This window comes from Oncorhynchus gorbuscha, linkage group LG02 (assembly GCF_021184085.1).
Source record: "Oncorhynchus gorbuscha isolate QuinsamMale2020 ecotype Even-year linkage group LG02, OgorEven_v1.0, whole genome shotgun sequence".
Taxonomy (NCBI): Eukaryota; Metazoa; Chordata; class Actinopteri; order Salmoniformes; family Salmonidae; genus Oncorhynchus; species Oncorhynchus gorbuscha.
In genome coordinates this window covers 88,323,496-88,347,100 of record NC_060174.1, presented here as the reverse complement: position 1 = coordinate 88,347,100, position 23,605 = coordinate 88,323,496, and the positions used below count along the sequence as shown (strand labels likewise).

The 23,605-nt window shown below is 43.6% G+C and overlaps 1 protein-coding gene across 4 annotated transcripts in view; it reads left to right on the top strand.

The window, feature by feature from the left end:
• The window catches only part of LOC124012275 (opioid-binding protein/cell adhesion molecule-like), a 442,736-nt gene that overhangs the window by 385,846 nt on the left and 33,285 nt on the right, over window positions 1-23,605 (top strand). For all 4 annotated transcript variants that reach the window (XM_046325754.1, XM_046325748.1, XM_046325742.1 and 1 more), the window contains one exon: window positions 12,273-12,398. In XM_046325754.1, coding sequence (XP_046181710.1) covers window positions 12,273-12,398 — 126 coding nt within the window. The remainder of the gene's footprint in view (window positions 1-12,272; window positions 12,399-23,605) is intronic.

Genomic DNA, 23,605 nt, shown 5'->3' with positions numbered 1-23,605 from the left:
GGGAGAGAGAAAAAAGAAAGTACACGAGAGAAATATACATTTGGGTGAATGTCAGCTATGCTATTCTAACCCTAGCCTTGCCCCAACTGCCACTCTTATGGGTCAGAATATAATGATGTAATTACGTGGGGATGATCTCAGAGGATTCTCTGCGTGAACTGTTCAGGCTGCTCGATGGCGCACTACTCCGGCGCACCTCTCTGAGATCCTCCCGATGTCAGTGTCCTTTTGGCTAAGGAGTCTGTTCCCTCACCCTTTGCTCTGGAAGGGGTCTTCTGAGGACAGACAGCTCTGTAGCTCAGAGCTCACAGCATAGGAATGAAACCCTTTAGATACCACAATTTGATGGGAGATGAAGGCTAGGTGGTTCGACTTGAATTTACCCGCTTAGACACAGCTACTCATCCGTAGCTTGGGTAGAAAAGGATTTCTTTGTCTTCAAACTTGCATTGCGTTCTGGGTTTGTTGACTTTTTAGACCTTGGCTGCAGCTTGGGTCACGTAGTCTTCCCTGTGTATTCTTTACTCACAGGTTTTATACCCTTGGGTCAGAAGTGGGCGTAACTGCCTTTAGGGCAATTCTCTGGGCGTGCCTAGTTAATGAGGCAAGGTCTAGATTTTATTCAAATCCAATTTTAGACAACTAACTTAACATTTCATCGTCCCCAAAACATTCCCTTTGATTTGGATATTTTCCATACAACGTACAATGTATAAACTTCAAACATATTCTAGGAAAAGTCTTCACATTACAATGTTTTCATAATAATGTCATCTATTAACCTTTTAATAACAAAACAAAAATGACATACATTTTCATATTCCATCTATCGTCATGACCACCATTGTGACTGACGGAAACCAATGTTCCAAAGTCCCTTTATTTCATGTTAATGTTCTGAGGCTGGCTCTCCACAGTAACAGGACAAAGGAATTTGTCTGTGGCCTGAGATTTACCAGGGGCGTGAGGGGTTATAAAACCCCCACATCTTCAGACCCCTAGATCTCTCCTCCTCTGTTGGGGTTGAGAGATAATCTGTAGGGTTGTGGTCTCCTGTAAGCAGACCTGATCAGGACAGTCATGACACGGAAGTATACCAATTTGACAGTATCAACTGGGTTTAGACTAAATACTGTGTTACTGGCAGAGAAGATGTCAATTACATGTAGACTTTGGTCTGTTTGATATGAGGATTTCAGTTGAATATCAGTTTCTATTAAATATTAACACATTACCTGCACAGACTAGGATCTAGGATTAGAAATTGAATGCAGGCCTCCCGAGCCACCTAGTGATCTTTGGCACGGCTTCACACTGCTAGCTGGGCCACTAGAGATTCTGGGTTCGAGTCCAAGCTCTGTCGCAGCCGGCCTCGACTGGGAGACCATTGGGGCGGCGCACCATTGGCCCAGCATTGTCCAGGTTAGGGGACGGTTTGGCCGGCAAGGATGTCCTTGTCCCATTGCGCACTAGCGACTCCCATGGCGGGCCGGGTGCAGTGCACGCTGACAAGGTCGCGTGGCTCGACGACTCATTGCGAGCTCACAGAACAGGGCTCCGGGCAGCCGAGCGGAAATGGAGGAAAACTCGCCTCCCTGCGGACCTGGCATCCTTTCACTCCCTCCTCTCTACATTTTCCTCTTCTGTCTCTGCTGCTAAAGCCACTTTCTACCACTCTAAATTCCAAGCATCTGCCTCTAACCCTAGGAAGCTCTTTGCCACCTTCTCCTCCCTCCTGAATCCTCCTCCCCCTCACCCCCCTCCTCCCTCTCTGCAGAGGACTTCGTCAACCATTTTGAAAAGAAGGTCGACGACATCCGATCCTCGTTTGCTAAGTCAAACGACACCGCTGGTTCTGCTCACACTGCCCTACCCTGTGCTCTGACCTCTTTCTCCCCTCTCTCTCCAGATGAAATCTCGCGTCTTGTGACGGCCGGCCGCCCAACAACCTGCCCGCTTGACCCTATCCCCTCCTCTCTTCTCCAGACCATTTCCGGAGACCTTCTCCCTTACCTCACCTCGCTCATCAACTCATCCCTGACCGCTGGCTACGTCCCTTCCGTCTTCAAGAGAGCGAGAGTTGCACCCCTTCTGAAAAAACCTACACTCGATCCCTCCGATGTCAACAACTACAGACCAGTATCCCTTCTTTCTTTTCTCTCCAAAACTCTTGCACGTGCCGTCCTTGGCCAGCTCTCCCGTTATCTCTCTCAGAATGACCTTCTTGATCCAAATCAGTCAGGTTTCAAGACTAGTCATTCAACTGAGACTGCTCTTCTCTGTATCACGGAGGCGCTCCGCACTGCTAAAGCTAACTCTCTCTCCTCTGCTCTCATCCTTCTAGACCTATCGGCTGCCTTCGATACTGTGAACCATCAGATCCTCCTCTCCACCCTCTCCGAGTTGGGCAACTCCGGCGCGGCCCACGCTTGGATTGCGTCCTACCTGACAGGTCGCTCCTACCAGGTGGCGTGGCGAGAATCTGTCTCCTCACCACGCGCTCTCACCACTGGGGTCCCCCAGGGCTCTGTTCTAGGCCCTCTCCTATTCTCGCTATACACCAAGTCACTTGGTTCCGTCATAACCTCACATGGTCTCTCCTATAATTGCTATGCAGACGACACACAATTAATCTTCTCCTTTCCCCCTTCTGATGACCAGGTGGCGAATCGCATCTATGCATGTCTGGCAGACATATCAGTGTGGATGACGGATCACCACCTCAAGCTGAACCTCGGCAAGACTGAGCTGCTCTTCCTCCCGGGGAAGGACTGCCCGTTCCATGATCTCGCCATCACGGTTGACAACTCCATTGTGTCCTCCTCCCAGAGCGCTAAGAACCTTGGCGTGATCCTGGACAACACCCTGTCGTACTCAACTAACATCAAGGCGGTGGCCCGTTCCTGTAGGTTCACGCTCTACAACATCCGCAGAGTTCGACCCTGCCTCACACAGGAAGCGGCGCAGGTCCTAATCCAGGCACTTGTCATCTCCCGTCTGGATTACTGCAACTCGCTGTTGGCTGGGCTCCCTGCCTGTGCCATTAACCCCCTACAACTCATCCAGAACGCCGCAGCCCGTCTGGTGTTCAACCTTCCCAAGTTCTCTCACGTCACCCCGCTCCTCCGCTCTCTCCACTGGCTTCCAGTTGAAGCTCGCATCCGCTACAAGACCATGGTGCTTGCCTACGGAGCTGTGAGGGGAACGGCACCTCAGTACCTCCAGGCTCTGATCAGGCCCTACACCCAAACAAGGGCACTGCGTTCATCCACCTCTGGCCTGCTCGCCTCCCTACCACTGAGGAAGTACAGTTCCCGCTCAGCCCAGTCAAAACTGTTCGCTGCTCTGGCCCCCCCAATGGTGGAACAAACTCCCTCACGACGCCAGGACAGCGGAGTTAATCACCACCTTCCGGAGACACCTGAAACCCCACCTCTTTAAGGAATACCTAGGATAGGATAAAGTAATCATTCTCATCCCCCCCCTTAAAAGATTTAGTTGCACTATTGTGGCTGTTCCACTGGATGTCATAAGGTGAATGCACCAATTTGTAAGTCGCTCTGGATAAGAGCGTCTGCTAAATGACTTAAATGTAATGTAATGTAAATGTCGCCAGGTGCACGGTGTTTCCTCCGACACATTGGTGCGGCTGGCTTCTGGGTTAATTGGGCATTGTGTCAAGAAGTAGTGCGGCTTAGTTGGGTTGTGTATCGGAGGACGCACGGCTCTCTACCTTCGCCTCTGCCGAGTCCGTACGGGAGTTGCAGTGATGAGACAAGACTTTAACTACCAATTGGATACCATGGAGTTAGGGAGGAAAAGGCGTACATTTTTTTATAAAAAAATAATTGAATGGAGCCATGCCATGTTAAACAATAAGAGCAATCAGATTAAGTTCAACAGTGACATGACTACTCGCATTCCGTTCTTCAACTAAAGAATACTTACTCCCCTAATTTGATTAACTACTACAGCACAAGTGAACCAAAGCGCAAGCTATGTTCGAATACCCATGCTAACATACTGCATACTACATACTTAATAAGTATATACTACATACTATTAGTGACCCGCTTCAGGAAACTAGGCGTATGTCATGGGTCACTACTTCACAGGAGAGCCGTTTGAACGTAAACTTTTTATTTTTATCAAAATGTGTTTTTTGGGGGCAGAAATGCCAACATGTGCCTTAATAACAAACCCGTATGGCATCTGTAAATACAAATACATTTGTTAAATTACGAGCATAGTTGGTTAAAAAACATCAACCTTCCCGCTTGCCATGATTGGCTGAGATGATGAGTGGGCAGGACATGCCAAGAGATGTTTTTGGATTGGTCTGCCATATAGCCTGCTTCTGTCTATTTGAGCTGGTCAGTATGTGTAGGGTAATCCTGTCTTTAAAAAAAATGTATCACGTAATTAAACTTAACAAAATACTACAGTATGCAAGTATCCATTTCAATAGAATGTTACTGCAACAGCTGTTTCAGAGCACTCACGTCTGAGTGTACAAGAGCGCAGAATAACTGATGAATTTACGAATGCTCAGTACCGGTTGAATATTGGCAGGTGTCAGTAAACGTTCGCAAAAAAAGTGTCATTAAATTGTTGCCAGGAGCACAGTTATAGTCACTAATGCTCTGGGTAACATGAAAACAGCCTAATCAGCTCTGCTAGGGCGAGTAAAATGGTCAGAGTCTGGGTGGGGGCTAAAGTTTAAGATGATTCTTATGGCATTGGTTCACACTGACCGTGTGCAGAGTGACTTGACACAACAACGGCCCAAGCAAGTTGTACATACAAAACGGAAACGACACGTCTTATTTAATGGCAGGGGTTGCAGTCTGCCGTGAAGCATTCATCCATGTATACAGGTAAGAGTCCAGCTACAGTTTCAGATATTACGTTTCTAATTTTGTCAGGAAATGTGTTTTCATTGCAAGTTAAAGCTTACACTGTTAGTTAGCTAGCTGACGTTAGATGGCTGGCTCGCTGGCTAACATTATGTTTATGATCTTTGTGTATTAATGGTATCTCAGAATGCCATTTCGTATTGTTAATTATAGACTAATGTTAGCTAACTAACTAACTTTAGCTAGCTATGACAATCCGTTTGACTTGCTAGTACTCTATGGTTTGTTGTTTATCTAGCTAGCCACATGTCTAAACAAAAGACCCCATGTAAAATCTTACTGTTAGCTAGCTAGCTGACATTAGATGGCTGGCTCACTAGCTAACATAACATTACTACACACATGTTAGCTAGTGAGCCAGCCAACTAACGTCAGCTAGCTAACAGTAAGCTTTTACTTAGGGTCTTTTGAAATGACATTCTGAGATAACATTTATGATCTGTGTGTAGTAATGTTATCTCAGAATGCCGTTTCTCATTGATAATCATAGCCTAATGTTAGCTAGCTAACTTTGAACCTATTTGGTTACCTTTAGCTAGCTATGACAATCGGTTTGTATTGCTAGTACTCTAAGGATTAGGATTATAGTTCATTGTTTAGCTAGCATGTCTAAACAAAAGACCACTTCGCCAGATGGTTACATGACCCATCAAGTTAGCCAGGTGTGTCTGACTGTGATTACGGCTATCTATTGTATAATAATGCCAAAATATTTGTATCCGGAATTTTTCTTTCAGCATCAGTAGAGCACGCCTGACTCTCCTCCACCAGTCATACAAGGAGAATGGTCTAATACCTCTCATCAAAAAGAGAGCTGGCCCAAGCAAGCACAGGTTACACCTGAAGCATGAGGACATGCAGTGAGTGGTGAAATTCATCAACAGCTATGCAGAGGATAATGCAATAATATTACCAGGATGCCACCAAGGACACAAACACTTTTGGTGGAAAGCTGCTGCCATCCATGTGACAAAAGCAGCAGTGTGGTGTCTCTACAGGGAATCAATGACAACACTTAGTATATAAAGCAAAAACAACATGTTTGGATTATTTTATTGACCTCCAACATGATTGGCACTACTTTTATTGATCTCACATTATTTCTGTATTTTCCAGAGATGCGTGTAGTCGGGCTGTGTTATTATTTTAACTTCTAGTTTCCAGTTGAGGGCTCCCGAGTGACGCAGCGGTCTAAGACACTGCATCTCAGTGCTAATGGCGTCACTACAGACACCCCGGTTCGAATCCAGGCTGTAGCACAACCGGCCGTGATTGGGAGTCGCGTAGGGAGGCGCACAATTGGCCCAGCATCGTCCGGGTTTGGCCCGTGTAGGCCATCATTTGTAAATAATAATTTGTTCTTAATTGACTTTCCGAGTTAAATAAAATACAAATGTTTTTGTATGCAGTCCTGCTGCTTTGTAGGTAATTGAAACTTCCCTGATAATGAAGCATTAAAAATGGTTTTACGTTACATTTTCTTTTCATTTTAATGTTATTTTGTTGTTTGCAGGTGCACTATCCTTCTGACCCTATGCAGCCAGGTCCTATATACTTTTTAACTCCTCGCAACAGCAGTGGCCAAAACAAGAACACGTTTGTGCTCTGCTATTGTGCCTGGTGGACCATGCACATGCTCCACCACAGTCTGGACCTTCACTTCCTGATCACAGGCCACACCAAGTTTGGCCCCGACTGGTGCTTCGGCCTCATCAAGCTGCGCCTCAGAAAGACCAGAGTGAACACTTTGTCTGAGATTGCTGGTGTTGTGAAGGACAGCACTGTAACAGGGATCAACATCCCACAGCTGGATGGACTGGAGGATGGTGCGGTGCTGGTGGAAAGCTATGGCTGGCAACATCACCTGACTCTGTGCTTCAGGCTACTGCCACAGTTCAAGCAGTACCAGCACTTCAGGTGAATATCATTTTCATTGCATTGTATGAGGTTAATCTTGATGTTGTGCAAGGTTGTAATGTCTTCTTTTTTTTGTTATTTCCTGTTTTACAGCATCGATGCTCTGGAGCCTGGTGTTGTTGTCGCCAAGGAGTGTTCGGACTCAGTTATCAGCACAATCTGCAGTGCCTCTATTCAAATGACTCTCTCCTAAACAGTGGCGATTTTAGCATGTAAATCTTGGTGGGGCAAAAAAGTGGGATGCATGACAGCAAAGCCACTACACATAAAAACATAGCTGATATGGCAGACTTGCTTAAACAAATGTGTTTTCTACTGACAAGTGAGATGTACAAACTACGGCATAAGGGGACCACAAGCGGATAAGAGGCAATCCGTAAATTCGAGCTACGACGTCGGACGTAGTCAATATAACCATTTGTTCAGCACTGTTGAAATGTACAGTGACAGAATTCAGAACATGGGCCGTTCTTACAGTGTACTCCCTGTACACATCAGAACCGTAGGATAAGTAAATGGGCCATATAAACAGACAATGAAAGCTCTTAGAATATTCAGGTTCTAGGTGAAAATAGACCAATTTATTAGAGTGAGGCACATTGAACGCCGTTTGGGTATTTGCGTGTCAAAAAATATACACGTCATATAACACTGTTTGACACATTAAATAAGCTTTTAATTTGACACGTCAAATAACACAATTATATTATAGAATGTTGTGTGTGCTGAATTTGCACGTGCACGCCAAGCATCACGACTACTATCAGTAGCACTGTCAAAGCTGTACAAAAAAATGTAGCCAAACAAGCACACACTGTGCCACGAACAATGTGTTTACAATACCACGTTGGTAAAATAGGCCAAATTATTAGGGTGAGGAACATGGGCTACTAACAGCTTACTATAAAACATATGTATAGCTTCCATCCTTCTCGCCCCCAACCTTGGCTCGAACCAGGGACCCTCTGCACACATCAACAACTGACACCCTCGAAGCATTGTTACATACTGCTCCACAAAAGCTGCAGCCCTTGCAGAGCAAGGGGAACAACTACGTCAAGGTCTCAGAGCGAGTGACGTCACCGATTGAAACGCTATTAGTGCCTCGCTAACTAGCTAGCCATTTCACACCGGTTACACTCACCCCCCCTTTTGACCTCCTCCTTTTCCTCAGCCTCCTCCTATTCCGCAGCAACCAGTGATCCTGGTCAACAGCATCAATGTAACAGTTTTGCTTCCATACTTCTCCTCGCCATACCTGGGCTCGAACCAGGGACCCTCTGCACACATCGACAACAGCCACCTCGAAGAAAATGTTACCTATCGCTCCACAAAACCCCTTGCAGATCAAGAGGAATAACTACTTCAAGGTCTCAGAGCGAGTGACGTCACTGATTTGAAACGCTATTGGCGCGTACCCCGCCAACTAGCTAGCCATTTCACACCGGTTACACATTTTTTTATTTTTTATTTCACCTTTATTTAACCAGGTAGGCGACTTGATGACATGCACTTGGTATTACATGATGACATGCACTTAGTATTACATTCTTAGCTACAGTATACATTTCTCCCTAGCATATTACGTAATTTATGCAGCAGTGTACAACACATTTTTGGCTCACCTTGTGAAGGTGGCCCTTGTGAAGGTGGCGCAGCAGTCCTTTGTTGGCAAATTTTGTCATCAAACTTTGTCATAAAAGTCAGGAATTCTCCGGAACTCGGGGGGGAAACACAGCTAATCCATTGAATAGCAGGCTAACGTTAGTGGTTTCTTTGCAACACTTGCAGTTAGCCACTGATTCCTTCTAAACGACTCATTGTTGAATTTGCGATTTCCAATTTGTTGTGTAATCTTTATGTACAATGGCTGATGAGCGCCGATACATTTATATATAATTTCCCTTCATCATTTCTATTCATATGACAAGGATTAAAAAGGATTTGCCAGTAGATTGTCGACTTGATGACAACTGATGATGACTGCTAGCTCTTACTTTGAAAGTAAGATGTTGACATGATCAGTCCAATCAAAGCTACTGTAGATAGAACGTGATTTGATGTCAGTTTATCTGTGGCCAATGACCTTGAGCCTTCTTGGATGGGCATTTCTAATATAACTATGGCAGAACCCAAGGGGCAAACATTTTTGAGCCCTAATCTTAGAATTGGGGATGACAGAAAACTGAGCCAATCGGGCGCAAAGCTCTGTATTTTCTGCTGGCTAGCCCCATCACCACAGAAAGCACTGAGCTAGGCTGAAACACCTGCATTTTGGAGCTGCCTTACTCAAGAAAGCAAAAAAAGAGACCATATTTGTATGTGGCTTCATTAACTCAATGATATTTTTGCATTGTTTGCAAACTGATATGTGACACGTATTAATGTCAAAATAACAAGCAAAACAGGCAAGACCCCCCCCAAAAAAAAAAAATATATATATAATTCCTTTTTACCTAAAACTGTGGTGCTCAAAACCCCCACCTGACATGGATGATGGGTCGCCACTGCTCCTAACACACATGCCATTAGACCATCACTAGCACATTAGTCTGCTGCCTATATACTGTACATAGACTTAATCTCTGGCCACTTTAATAAATGGAACACTAGTCACTTTAACAATGTTTACATATTTTGCATTACTCATCTCATATGTATATACTGTATTCTATTGTACCGTATCTTAGTCTATGCCACTCTGACATTGCTCATCCATATATTTATATATTCTTAATTCCTTTACTTTGATTTGTGTGTATTGGGTACATGTTGTGAAATGGTTAGATATTACTTGTTAGATATTACTGCACTGTCAGAGCTAGAAACACAAGCATTTTGTTACACCCACAATACCATCTGCTAAACACGTGTACGTGAGCAATAAAATTTGATATGACACGTTGCTGCTTCTATTTTATTTTTATCCTGCTGCTCGGCCATTTTACCCCTGATTGTATGCATATATCTGCCTCATCTATCACTGATATTGTTCTTGTACATATGTATATTATATTTGATTGATATTGACACTTTCTGACATGCTACTATGCAAGTAACCATTTAGCTGTACCGTTTACACCTTCTGTTGAGACCCATCCACTTGGCAAGATGTGTCTGGGGGTTATAGCATTTATTTCACATGACCCATCAATTTAGACAAGTGTGTCTGGGTAAGCGTCATCTAATATTTATGAAATATGTTTATCTGGACTTTTTAATCTACTCATTGTTTAGCACATGCCCTCACGTGAATCCTTTAAAAAATGGGTGGGGCTGGCTTAAGAGGGTATGAACAATGCTGAATGGGTGTAGACAAAGGAGAGCTCTCCAGTAGGTACAAAACAATTCAAAGACCATTTTCTCAAAAGTGAGTTTACAAGTTTATTACCTTTCAAAGCAGAATTACTTTCCCATTGTTCCTAAAAAAAATGCAGTGCATTATATACCATTTTGTAGCTCTGTCTCTACTTTTATTCATTGTAAAAAACACAATTTCAAATGTTACTACAGGAGATAAGACTGATTTCAACTGTGGATGACCCTGTCCTTCATCCTCTCTGTGGGTATACAGTATGTGTTGGTGTCTGTCTAGGGAGAGGGGAGACTCAGTGAAAAGTCACCAACGCTTTAGACCTTCGTCTGACTTGTCGACTAAAGCGGCAGGTCTCTAGGTGACATTTGACACACATTTAGTTCTCAAATTGCCATCAAATTCTAAATGGGGTTTCAGAATTGCAGGGAGTGGCACGTGCTTACACAGTGTAGCCATTCTATTCCCAGTGGCTCCCTAAATAATATGATTGTGTTACATGTATATTTGTGCTGACTGTTTCCTTTTCGTGTTCTGCAAGGGTTCCACAAAGACAAGGATTAGGCCTTGCACTGCACTCTTCTCAAATAGTGTTCAAAGGCAATCAATACATCAGCCGCTAGGTGAATTGTCTCGTTTGCATTTTTCAGATACTGAACAGAAAACCAATTACACAAGGATCCTCTCGAAATTAATTCTTTTTTTTTACTTGTCTTCGTCTTCTTGGAAATAGAAATCCTTGAAAGTTAAAAAGGAAGAAAGAGACAGAGGAAACCAAACGTGTCCGTTGATGTCAAAACATGAGGACACCTCTCTTTGGTTTGGCAGACACTTGCTGGAGAGATGAAAAGGCGTCACGTGGGGGACATTCTATTTGGTAGTCTGACATGATACTTCCTCAAGGAAAGATGTGGATACTTGTGCCTTGGCCACGCACACTGCCTCATTTCAATGTAGCTTACAATATCACTATATTTCCATGTCTTATTCAAATGCAGTTATGCCGGATTTACAGTATAAGGAAGTATGCCTAGTGGCAGTGAAAAGCACTGTATTGGATGATGTTCATGGCTAATTTGCCTATGATTTGCAGCTGGTCGCAGGTCCAGATGGATAGAAGTGGAAGAAATTGTAAGGCTTGCCTAATTTCAGAACATACCTTCTAGTATAGCAGCTCGCTGCTCAACATGCTCCCTTTCACACTTTGACCGTTTTTAGGTTAACGGTTTTTCCTGGTGCTTCTGCTTTTCGGAAAATCTTTTCACTTGAATGACTGGTTTCCAAGTCTTTATAGGTTAGAATTTCAGTGCTTTTGAGTGGAGAGCAGGTGCAAAGTAAAAGCTGAGATATGTGTGTTCTTGTAAGACACTCCTGATAGTTGCTGGCTGTTTCTCGTTGCTTTGGATCTGCATTCAGCAACGATCAAGGTCATGCTTTTCGTATCTTCAGATCACAGCTGTGGTTTGCAGCAATGGTTTGCTGTGTCTGTGCCAAATACTATTTTGTGTGTAAAAGCACATATTTATGATGGGTAGAAATTGCTTCATTAAACATAGTAGTATTTAGTGTACTTGTTTCTTTCTTCTTACCCCTCAACTTGAGTAGGTCTGGTTCTAGCTTAACTTTCTGACTGTAATGATGGTGAGCAGTCTACGATGGCCCTTAGTTGCACCCATGGCCCAAACAGCAAATGGAGGCCTATTTAATCCACTATCTTCCTTCAAGTTGGAATAACTCCTGTGACACAGTAACATTTTGATTGGGAATGTGGTTGAATAGCTCTGGCCTTTGTTCAGTCCACTGTACCAGCAGTGAATGCCTTTAAGGGTAAACAGTAATGTCAGGAAAGGTTATATTTTTCTGTGCGTTCCTTCACTTTACAGAGGCTTGCTTATAGGTTATAGGAAATGCTCTGATGTAGTTATCTCAGCACTAGCTTGATATGAGATTCAAAGGAATGCGTTCCTCGCAACTGTCATATTTACAGTATTTTATATTTTAATAGTATTGTCATCTTTATCTTTAAATCCAAATTCTGAGTAACAAAGTTACTACAATACTTTTTGGTTAAAATGCTCAAACATAAACAAATAGCAAACGAGTGTAATTTTCTCTGTGTTTTGCAGTGCCCCCCACAATCATCAACCTGTCGAAGGGCATCGTGGTCAACGAAGGCTCCAACGTCACGCTGTTGTGCCAAGCCAGTGGCAAACCAGAACCCTCGTTTACCTGGAAACTCCTGTCTCCCTCAGGTAAGACACCAGTCTCTCTGTGCATTCAAATGGTCATCAATAAAATACAATAGTGTTTGTCCGTAGCTTATGCCTGCCCATACCATAACCCCACCACCACCATAGGAAACTCTGTTAACAACGTTCGCATCAGCAAACCGCTCGCCCACAGATCGCCATACACGCTGTCTGTCTGCCATCTGCCCAGTACAGTTGAAACCAGGATTAATCCGCGAAGAGCACACTACTCCAGTGTGCCAGTGGCCATCGTAGGTGAGCATTTGTAAACTGAAGTCGGTTTTTACCCGAACTGCAGTCACATAAAGACCCTGGTGTGGACAAGTCGCACGCAAATGAGCTTTCCTGAGATGGCTTCTGACAGTTTGTGCATAAATTATTTGGTTGTGCAAACCCACAGTTTCATCAGCTGTCCAGGTGGCTGGTCTCAGACAATCCCGCAGGTGAATCAAATCAAATCAAATCAAATTTTATTTGTCACATACACATGGTTAGCAGATGTTAATGCGAGTGTAGCGAAATGCTTGTGCTTCTAGTTCCGACAATGCAGTGATAACCAACAAGTAATCTAACTAACAATTCCAAAACTACTGTCTTATACACAGTGTAAGGGGATAAGGAATATGTACATAAGGATATATGAATGAGTGAAGGTACAGAGCAGCATACAGTAGATGGTATCGAGTACAGTATGTACATATGAGATGAGTGTGTAGACAAAGTAAACAAAGTGGCATAGTTAAAGTGGCTAGTGATACATGTATTACATAAGGATGCAGTCTGATGTAGAGTACAGTATATACATATGCATATGAGATTAATAATGTAGGGTAAGTCATTATATAAGGTAGCATTGTTTAAAGTGGCTATGCAGTCTGATGATCTTTATACCTTCCTGTAACAACGGGTGGTGTAAGTGTACAGTATATACATATGCATATGAGATTAATAATGTAGGGTACACGTGGTCTGCGGTTGTTGGAGGCCGGTTAACATCTAAAATAATAGGTGGCTTAGGTAGAGAAAGCATTGTTTAAAGTGGCTAGTGATATAGTATTGTGTTTGTACATTTTATAGTGGCCTTTCATTTCGCAAGCACAAGGTGTATCTGTGTAATGATCATGTTGTTTAATTCCCATTATTAAAATACATTCAAAGACATATGAACATTTAGAAAATGTCTGGGATCTTTTATTATCTATCTTTCTCGCCTCCTTCAGTGTCAGCATGTATAGAATGGAGAAAGTGCTGAAACAAGCCTTTAGTCTGTGAGTTTTGTCATTTGGTAGGTAGAGGTTGATGTGTATGCAGCCTATTAGAGGGGTGAGTTTGGAGGTAAATATAGCTAATTTGAACCCTTTACGGCTGTTATCTCAGAGACACGTTTTATGTTTTGTATCTGTGGTTGTTGGGTGGAATTTTGAAAACATTTAGGTTTTTTGATTTGGCAACCCCGTTCCATATTTCTATTTATTTGGCGCGTTTGATCCAGAAGAAAACCGGTTCCAACTCACGCAACATGACTACCAAATATCTAGTAAGTTACCTGTAAACTTGTTCAGAACATTGCAAACAACTTTCCTTATACAACTTTAGGTATTTTTTTACGGAAATAAATATATATATATATATATGTATGTATGTATGTATGTGTGTGTGTGTGTGTGTGTGTGTGTGTGTGTGTGTGTGTGTGTGTGTGTGTGTGTGTGTGTGTGTGTGTGTGTGTGTGTGTGTGTGTGTGTGTGTGTGTGTGTGTGTGTGTGTGTGGTACATATGTATGTATGTATGTATACATATGTATGTATGTATGTATGTATATATATATATATTATATATATATATATATTATATATGTATATGTATGTATGTATATATATATGTGTATGTATGTATGTATGTGTGTGTGTGTGTGTGTGTGTGTGTGTGTGTGTGTGTGTGTGTGTGTGTGTGTGTGTGTGTGTGTGTGTGTGTGTGTGTGTGTGTGTGTGTGTGTGTGTGTGTGTGTGTGTGTGTGTGTGTGTGTGTGTGTGTGTATATACATGCTTTGTAAGTAGGAAAACCTGCAAATTTTGCAGGTTATCAAATACTTGTTCTCCCCACTGTGTCCTACTTACAAAGCATGTAGACGTCTGTCATTTTATCATAGGTACACTTAAACTGTGAGAGACGGAATCTAAAACAATAATCCAGAAAATCACATTGTATGATTTTTAAGTAATTAATTTGCATTTTATTGCATGACATAAGTATTTGATCAGCTACCAACCAGTAAGAATTCCGGCTCTCACAGACCTGTTAGTTTTTCTTTAAGAAGCCCTCCTGTTCTCCACTTATTACCTGTATTAACTGCACCTGTTTGAACGTGTTACCTGTATAAAAGACACCTGTCCACACACTCAATCAAACAGACTCCATCCTCTCCACAATGGCCAAGATCAGACAGCTGTGTAAGGACATCAGGGATAAAATTGTTGACCTGCACAAGGCTGGGATGGGCTACAGGACAATAGGCAAGCAGCTTGGTGAGAAGGCAACAACAGTTGGCGCAATTATTAGAAAATGGATGAAGTTCAAGATGACGGTCAATCACCCTCAGTCTGGAGCTCCATGCAAGATCTCACCTCGTGGGGCATTAATGATCATGAGGAAGGTGAGGGATCAGCCCAGAACTACACTGCAGGACCTGGTCAATAACCTGAAGAGAGCTGGGACCACAGTCTCAAAGAAAACCACTAGTAACACACTACGCCGTCATGGATTAAAATCCTGCAGCGCACGCAAGGTCCCCCTGCTCAAGCCAGTGCATGTCCAGGCCCATCTGAAGTTTGCCAATGACCATCTGGATGATCCAGAGGAGGAATGGGAGAAGGTTATGTGGTCTGATGAGACAAAAATTGAGTTTTTTGGTCTAAACCCCACTCGCCGTGTTTTGAGGAAGAAGAAGGATGTGTACAACCCCAAGAACACCATCCCAACCGTGAAGCATGGAGGTGGAAACATCATTCTTTGGGGATGCTTTTCTGCAAAGGGGACAGGATGACTGCACCGTATTGAGTGGAGGATGGATGGGGCCATGTATCGCGAGATCTTGGCCAACAACCTCCTTCCCTCAGTAAGAGCATTGAAGATGGGTCGTGGCTGGGTCTTCCAGACCTTAACTCAAACCCCTTGCCTCGAGCCTAGCTAACGTTAGACAGCTAGCTAACGTTAGCATTTTTCACATAGCTAATGTTGGCCACCACAAATTTGAATTCATAACATATCATACCATTTGCGAATTTGCAAACAGTGGCATAACATTTGATTAAAACTTGATTTACATCATTAATATTCGGTCTGGTTGGCTGGTAGCTTACACACGCTTCATAATTTATTTCCTTATAGAATCATAGCTGGAAGGGTGCTGGAGGTGCTGCAGCACCTCTGATAAATTTGTCAAAATTATAGAATTACTGCTGCCTGTTCAGAAAGAAATGAAATAATTCTGTATAATCTACTACACATGAGTAAACCACTAATTTAGCCACAGAGGATCAATGGCTTCTTAAAACATATTGTCTAGTTGTAGGTTGTGTAGCCCAATAACAAGGCATAGCCTACAATTGGTAACACCTGGCAAATCTGTCAGTGAACAGCATGCAGAAAATAGACTCTAATCTTTCTGCTGTAGGCAACCAAAACATGTTATAAACATCCAAACAGACATATTGAGTAAATATTGTTTTACAAAGTTAAACAAGGGTGAGGTAGGCCTTTGGCAGGGATGGCGAGTGAGCTGTGCAACATTGGGTGAGTCAGTGAAACTGGAAAGCTTTTAAGGACTGGGCCACATCCCTATTGATTGATTCAAAATTAGGTCATTTTTATTGATCTCAGTTATTATTGATCTCAAAGTAGCCTGTATTTTGATAATTTATGCGTTGTTTAAAAATATTCTCCCAAAGTCCCCAGTCATGTAGAATGACCCTAGGCTACTAAAAATGGTCCCATGTGTGCAACTTATGTAAGTGCCTATATTACACTGTTCTATGCCACTAAACAAATGTGATGATATGCATGCAATGCTTTATTAAAGCTTTTTTGTCTTAATCTCATGTGTTCCGGTACCTAAGAGCTCCCAATGTCACCTCTCACTCTCACTCACTTTTGGTTGGCATCTCCCAATTTACAAATGAAGCACTGAACACAGATATACAGTAGTCTAGACCCCTCAAACTCAACTCTGGACCTCATAGCCAGTTCCATTGCGTTTTTTTCATTGTTCCCCTCTAATCAGGGACTTATTTAGCCGTGGGATACCAGGTGGGATCAATTAATTATCAGGTAGAACAGAAACCCAGCAGGCTCCAGACCTCGTAGGGTAGGAGTTGAATACCACTAGACTCTAGCTAACCGCCATAATATGAAAATATCCACACAAGCCACTAGCCAGCCATATATCATGAGTTAGAAGATTATGAATATTAGGCTATATTATGAAGTTATTATTAAAGAGCATTTTAAGATGAACCACAATCAGTTAAAAAAATACACAGTATATATTGTAGATTTACATCAATAATCAACATCAATTATCAGCTGATAGCCTACCCTCTTTTACCGATGTCAAGCATGTCTTGAGGGGCAGTTTCATTTTGAGCACCTGCTCCTTGAAAGGTCTGTGCACAGCCCTGGTTGGCACTAAGGTGAACTTTGCCCCTGTAGTTTCAGAGGCAGATGAGGAAATACACAAAGTAAACATGAAAATATTGCCAATGGCACTGTTACTTTGAAGTCACACTCTGTGAAGCTCACGTATATACCCCAAGGAAGTGTATGTCTGCACAAGCTTTTGTAGCCTAGTCCCATATTATATGTACTGTAGCCAACTCTTCCATGGTTGTCAAGCCTTACGTATGTTAAATATAGAAGAGATGGCAACAGCACACACATGGGTCTGAGTTAATTATTATGCACTTATGATCCTGTCTTTTCATTTCAAGATACAATATTTCAATTATTTAGAAGATACTCTCATTGGGATCTAATGAAAAGAAAGTGTGCAGTGGCTCAATGACAAACGACCAAACAGACGGAAATTACTGTTGATATGTTAAGTAGGTTATTGAAGGACAGAAATACCCGCCAGCACTAAACAATACCAGACAAAAACAGATTGTGCGTATTACAAGATAAATAAACCAAATCACGTGATGCCAATTTACGCAAATCAATTTCCATTCCAAATTGATATTTGCCACATTAAAAGTTTACGGTGGTGATCATGACATGTGCATTTATTTTTCAAATGGTTAAATAATTAGGGCGATTGAATAGGTCCACAGCTGGATGTTCAAAACCTGTCTCCTATTTACATGTGGGGAGTTTGTCATTCCAGCTGGGAATAGAAGAAGATAACATTCTCGCTAATTAGGAAAAGCTGCTTATTCAGTTATTCTCTTGAACAGTCCAATCACTAGCCTATGAAAGCAACAGAGGGAGTATTATGTTTATAACAAGAACATACTGTATTCTGCATTAAAATCCCATTCAATATGAGCTGGAGCAGCTCTCAAACAAGTGCGTCCATTAATGGAGTGTGCCGATGGTTGGACTCCTCAGCTGAGCAAACTTTGTAATTGAATGTTAGAGAGAGCTCCTTGGAGTCTTCTGCTAGATTACGCCCTCATTTGCCAAGCTCGGGACTTTTATAGATTCAATTCATCAAAATTGCCTATAAGAGGGGAATCAGTTTTAAATGTTTTTGTGTGCGTGCGCGTCTGTGTGTGTGTGCTGATTTATGTAAAATATGTTCAAGCAATTGCATAATGGGGATAATACCCATGTAGCTTTTATTTACCACAGAAAGGGAGATTTATAATCATTATGACTGGAAACACTCTATATACTGTATGTGTTTAAGTACTATCTATCCAGATGTAATGTACAGTGCATTCGGAAAGTATTCAGACCTCTTGACCTTTTACACATTTTGTTACGTTACTGCCTTATTCTAAAATGTAATACATTGTTTTTTTCCCCCCCATCAATCTACACACAATAGTCCACAATGACGAAGCAAAAGCATGTTTGTAGAAATTATTGCAAATGTATTAAAAATGTAAAACAATATCACATTTACATAAGTATTCAGACACTTTACTCAGTACTTTCTTGAAGCACCTTGGGCAGCGATTACAGCCTCGATTCTTCTTGGGTATGACTAGAGCTGTGGTGGTCACAAAATTGTGTCAACTGGTGATTGTCAGGCAAATAACTGTCGGTCTCGCGGTAGTTGACCACATTTAATTAAAAAGTATAATAAATCCATGAAATATAGCCTACACCTTCACAATATATCCATTTATTTAAGACAGGTCTGAAGAAGCTGGATATAAAGAAAATGTAGTCTATTTAAGAAGAAAATAATGACATACTCTGAGTTGTCCTGATGTGGCTGTGCCAAATGGCTGTCGGCTATACTAGTTAATTTAGCAGACAAGATTTTATTATTTTGTTGTTTGAAGAATACAATTGCTCAAAGCTGAATAAAATATTATTTTCTCCAAACAATTTGAGGGAGTGTGCACGTGTTGAGCGGTTAACAAAGAAATAAGGATTCCTATATGCTTAATTTAGAGTTATTAGTGTAACTTCAGTTGTTCTAGAAATGTTGGGCTATATGTTTTGATTTTTAATACATTGAAAGGCTGCATGACGAGACTAATGATGATTTGAAAAAAGTCGCTTGAAAGGCATGAGCTCTGTTTGTTTTTTTTGCGCAGGCTGTACGCACTCCAATAGTCTCTCATTTACAGTTTGACAAGCACTTGATAATGCCTCGATTTTCACGGCCACATCCCCTTTGTGGCCGTAATGCATCCTTTAAAAAAATCCATGCCTTTTGTGGCCTAGATTGCTGCGTTGTGCCCTTCTCCCCGAGTGTGTGCTTCTCAATGCGAAGCGTCTCTCACTCACACGGCTCTCCGTCACATGATGGGTCTTTTTCACAGGCTACAAGTTAAGACCGACATCGCATCCTTATCCAATTCAGAGGTGCATACTGATGATATTGACGATATTGGATGAACTGTCCACATTTACTTTTCATCTGCCAAAAATATGAGTAGGCCTAACGAACAGCAAAAGCACTAGCCTATCTACTATCCGACATAGTAAAAATGTCAACCTATTCTGTTTAAGAAATAAATATTCCAAACCGTCTGTGACAGTTGTGGCATGTGATAGATCCCAAATTAATACAACCACTAGAATAAAAAATGTGGCAATGTGGCTCATGCAACAGAACAGAACGTTTAGCTTAAAGTGTTGATAAACTATTAGGCTATTTCTTCACATTTATGAGTGCAGCTATGCACGCATGGTAATAGGCTATAAGTGTCATGTTTTGTCATTTATTATCTTGTCTTGTCCCTGTGCTTCCCATTCTATTCGTTTCCCTCTGCTGGTCTTATTAGGTTCTTTCCCTCTTTCTATCCCTCTCTCTCCCCCTCCCTCTCTCACTCTCTCGCTCTCTCTTCTCTCTATCGTTCCGTTCCTGCTCCCAGCTGTTCCTATTCCCCTAATCAATCATTTAGTCTTCCCACACCTGTTCCCGATCCTTTCCCCTGATTAGAGTCCCTATTTCTTCCTTTGTGTTCCGTTCCTGTCCTGTCGGTTCCTTGTCTAGAATTCACCGTGCTGTGTTTGTGTATCGCCCTGTCGTGTCGTGTTTTCCTCAGATGCTGCGTGGTGAGCAGGTGTCTGAGTCTGTCTGGTTCAAGTGCCTTCCCGAGGCAACCTGCTGTTCACCTGCTGTTCAAGATCGAGTCTCCAGTTTGTCCTCGTCATTTCGAGTGAAAGTTGTGTTTTTTGTTTGTATTTACTTTACTGGATTAAAGACTCTGTTTTCGCCAAGTCGCTTTTGGGTCCTCTTTCACCTGCATGACAGAAGGAACCGACCAAGGAATGGACCCAGCGACTTCAGACGCTCGTTACACTGCCGTCAAGATCCAAGGAGCCATGCTCGGCAGACACGAGCAGGAATTGTCTGCTGCTCGCCATGCCGTGGAGAACCTGGCCGCTCAGGTTTCCGACCTCTCTGGACAGTTCCAGAGTCTACGTCTCGTGCCACCTGTTACTTCCTGGCCTGCCGAGCCTCCAGAACCTAGGGTTAATAACCCACCTTGCTACTCCGGGCAGCCCACTGAGTGCCGCTCCTTTCTCACGCAGTGTGAGATTGTGTTCTCTCTCCAACCCAACACATACTCTAGAGAGAGAGCTCGGGTTGCTTACGTCATTTCACTCCTTACTGGCCGGGCTCGAGAATGGGGCACAGCTATCTGGGAGGCAAGGGCTGATTGCTCTAACAAGTTCCAGAACTTTAAAGAGGAGATGATTCGGGTTTTTGACCGTTCAGTTTTTGGTAGGGAGGCTTCTAGGGCCCTGGCTTCCTTATGCCAAGGTGAACGGTCCATAACGGATTATTCTATTGAGTTTCGCACTCTTGCTGCCTCTAGTGAGTGGAACGAGCCGGCGCTGCTCGCTCGTTTTCTGGAGGGACTCCACGCAGTGGTTAAGGATGAGATTCTCTCCCGGGAGGTTCCTTCAGATGTGGACTCTTTGATTGCTCTCGCCATCCGCATAGAACGACGGGTAGATCTTCGTCACCGGGCTCGTGGAAGAGAGCTCGCATCAACGGTGTTTCCCTGCTCCGCATCGCAACCATCTCCCTCCTCTGGCTCAGAGTCTGAGCCCATGCAGCTGGGAGGGATTCGCATCTCGACTAAGGAGAGGGAACGGAGGATCACCAACCGCCTGTGCCTCTATTGCGGAGTTGCTGGACATTTTGTTAATTCATGTCCAGTAAAAGCCAGAGCTCATCTGTAAGCGGAGGGCTACAGGTGAGCGCAACTACTCAAGTCTCTCCATCAAGATCCTGTACTACTTTGTCGGTCCATCTACGCTGGACCGGTTCGGGTGCTACATGTAGTGCCTTGATAGACTCTGGGGCTGAGGGTTGTTTCATGGACGAAGCATGGGTTCGGAAACATGACATTCCTTTCAGAGAGTTAGAGAAGCCTACGCCCATGTTCGCCTTAGATGGTAGTCATCTTCCCAGTATCAGATTTGAGACACTACCTTTAACCCTCACAGTATCTGGTAACCACAGTGAGACTATTTCTTTTTTGATTTTTCGTTCACCGTTTACACCTGTTGTTTTGGGTCATCCCTGGCTAGTATGTCATAATCCTTCAATTAATTGGTCTAGTAATTCTATCCTATCCTGGAACGTTTCTTGTCATGTGAAGTGTTTAATGTCTGCCATCCCTCCCGTTTCTTCTGTCCCTACTTCTCAGGAGGAACCTGGCGATTTGACAGGAGTGCCGGAGGAATATCATGATCTGCGCACGGTCTTCAGTCGGTCCCGAGCCAACTCCCTTCCTCCTCACCGGTCGTATGATTGTAGTATTGATCTCCTTCCGGGGACCACTCCTCCTCGGGGTAGACTATACTCTCTGTCGGCTCCCGAACGTAAGGCTCTCGAGGATTATTTGTCTGTGTCTCTTGACGCCGGTACCATAGTGCCTTCTTCCTCTCCGGCCGGGGCGGGGTTCTTTTTGTTAAGAAGAAGGACGGTACTCTGCGCCCCTGCGTGGATTATCGAGGGCTGAATGACATAACGGTTAAGAATCGTTATCCGCTTCCCCTTATGTCATCAGCCTTCGAGATTCTGCAGGGAGCCAGGTGCTTTACTAAGTTGGACCTTCGTAACGCTTACCATCTCGTGCGCATCAGAGAGGGGGACGAGTGGAAAACGGCGTTTAACACTCCGTTAGGGCATTTTGAGTACCGGGTTCTGCCGTTTGGTCTCGCCAATGCGCCAGCTGTTTTTCAGGCATTAGTTAATGATGTTCTGAGAGACATGCTGAACATCTTTGTTTTTGTCTATCTTGACGATATCCTGATTTTTTCTCCGTCACTCGAGATTCATGTTCAGCACGTTCGACGTGTTCTACAGCGCCTTTTAGAGAATTGTCTCTACGTAAAGTCTGAGAAGTGCTCTTTTCATGTCTCCTCCGTTACTTTTCTCGGTTCCGTTATTTCCGCTGAAGGCATTCAGATGGATTCCGCTAAGGTCCAAGCTGTCAGTGATTGGCCCGTTCCAAGGTCACGTGTCGAGTTGCAGCGCTTTTTAGGTTTCGCTAATTTCTATCGGCGTTTCATTCGTAATTTCGGTCAAGTTGCTGCCCCTCTCACAGCTCTTACTTCTGTCAAGACGTGTTTTAAGTGGTCCGGTTCCGCCCAGGGAGCTTTTGATCTTCTAAAAGAACGTTTTACGTCCGCTCCTATCCTCGTTACTCCTGACGTCACTAGACAATTCATTGTCGAGGTTGACGCTTCAGAGGTAGGCGTGGGAGCCATTCTATCCCAGCGCTTCCAGTCTGACGATAAGGTTCATCCTTGCGCTTATTTTTCTCATCGCCTGTCGCCATCTGAGCGCAACTATGATGTGGGTAACCGTGAACTGCTCGCCATCCGCTTAGCCCTAGGCGAATGGCGACAGTGGTTGGGGGGCGACCGTTCCTTTTGTCGTTTGGACAGACCATAAGAACCTTGAGTACATCCGTTCTGCCAAACGACTTAATGCCCGTCAAGCTCGTTGGGCGTTGTTTTTCGCTCGTTTCGAGTTTGTGATTTCTTACCGTCCGGGTAGCAAGAACACCAAGCCTGATGCCTTATCCCGTCTGTTTAGTTCTTCTGTGGCTTCTACTGATCCCGAGGGGATTCTTCCTTATGGGCGTGTTGTCGGGTTAACAGTCTGGGGAATTGAAAGACAGGTTAAGCAAGCACTCACGCACACTGCGTCGCCGCGCGCTTGTCCTAGTAACCTCCTTTTCGTTCCTGTTTCCACTCGTCTGGCTGTTCTTCAGTGGGCTCACTCTGCCAAGTTAGCTGGTCATCCCGGTGTTCGAGGCACTCTTGCGTCTATTCGCCAGCGCTTTTGGTGGCCGACTCAGGAGCGTGACACGCGCCGTTTCGTGGCTGCTTGTTCGGACTGCGCGCAGACTAAGTCGGGTAACTCTCCTCCTGCCGGTCGTCTCAGACCGCTCCCCATTCCTTCTCGACCATGGTCTCACATCGCCCTAGACTTCATTACCGGTCTGCCTTTGTCTGCGGGGAAGACTGTGATTCTTACGGTTGTCGATAGGTTCTCTAAGGCGGCACAT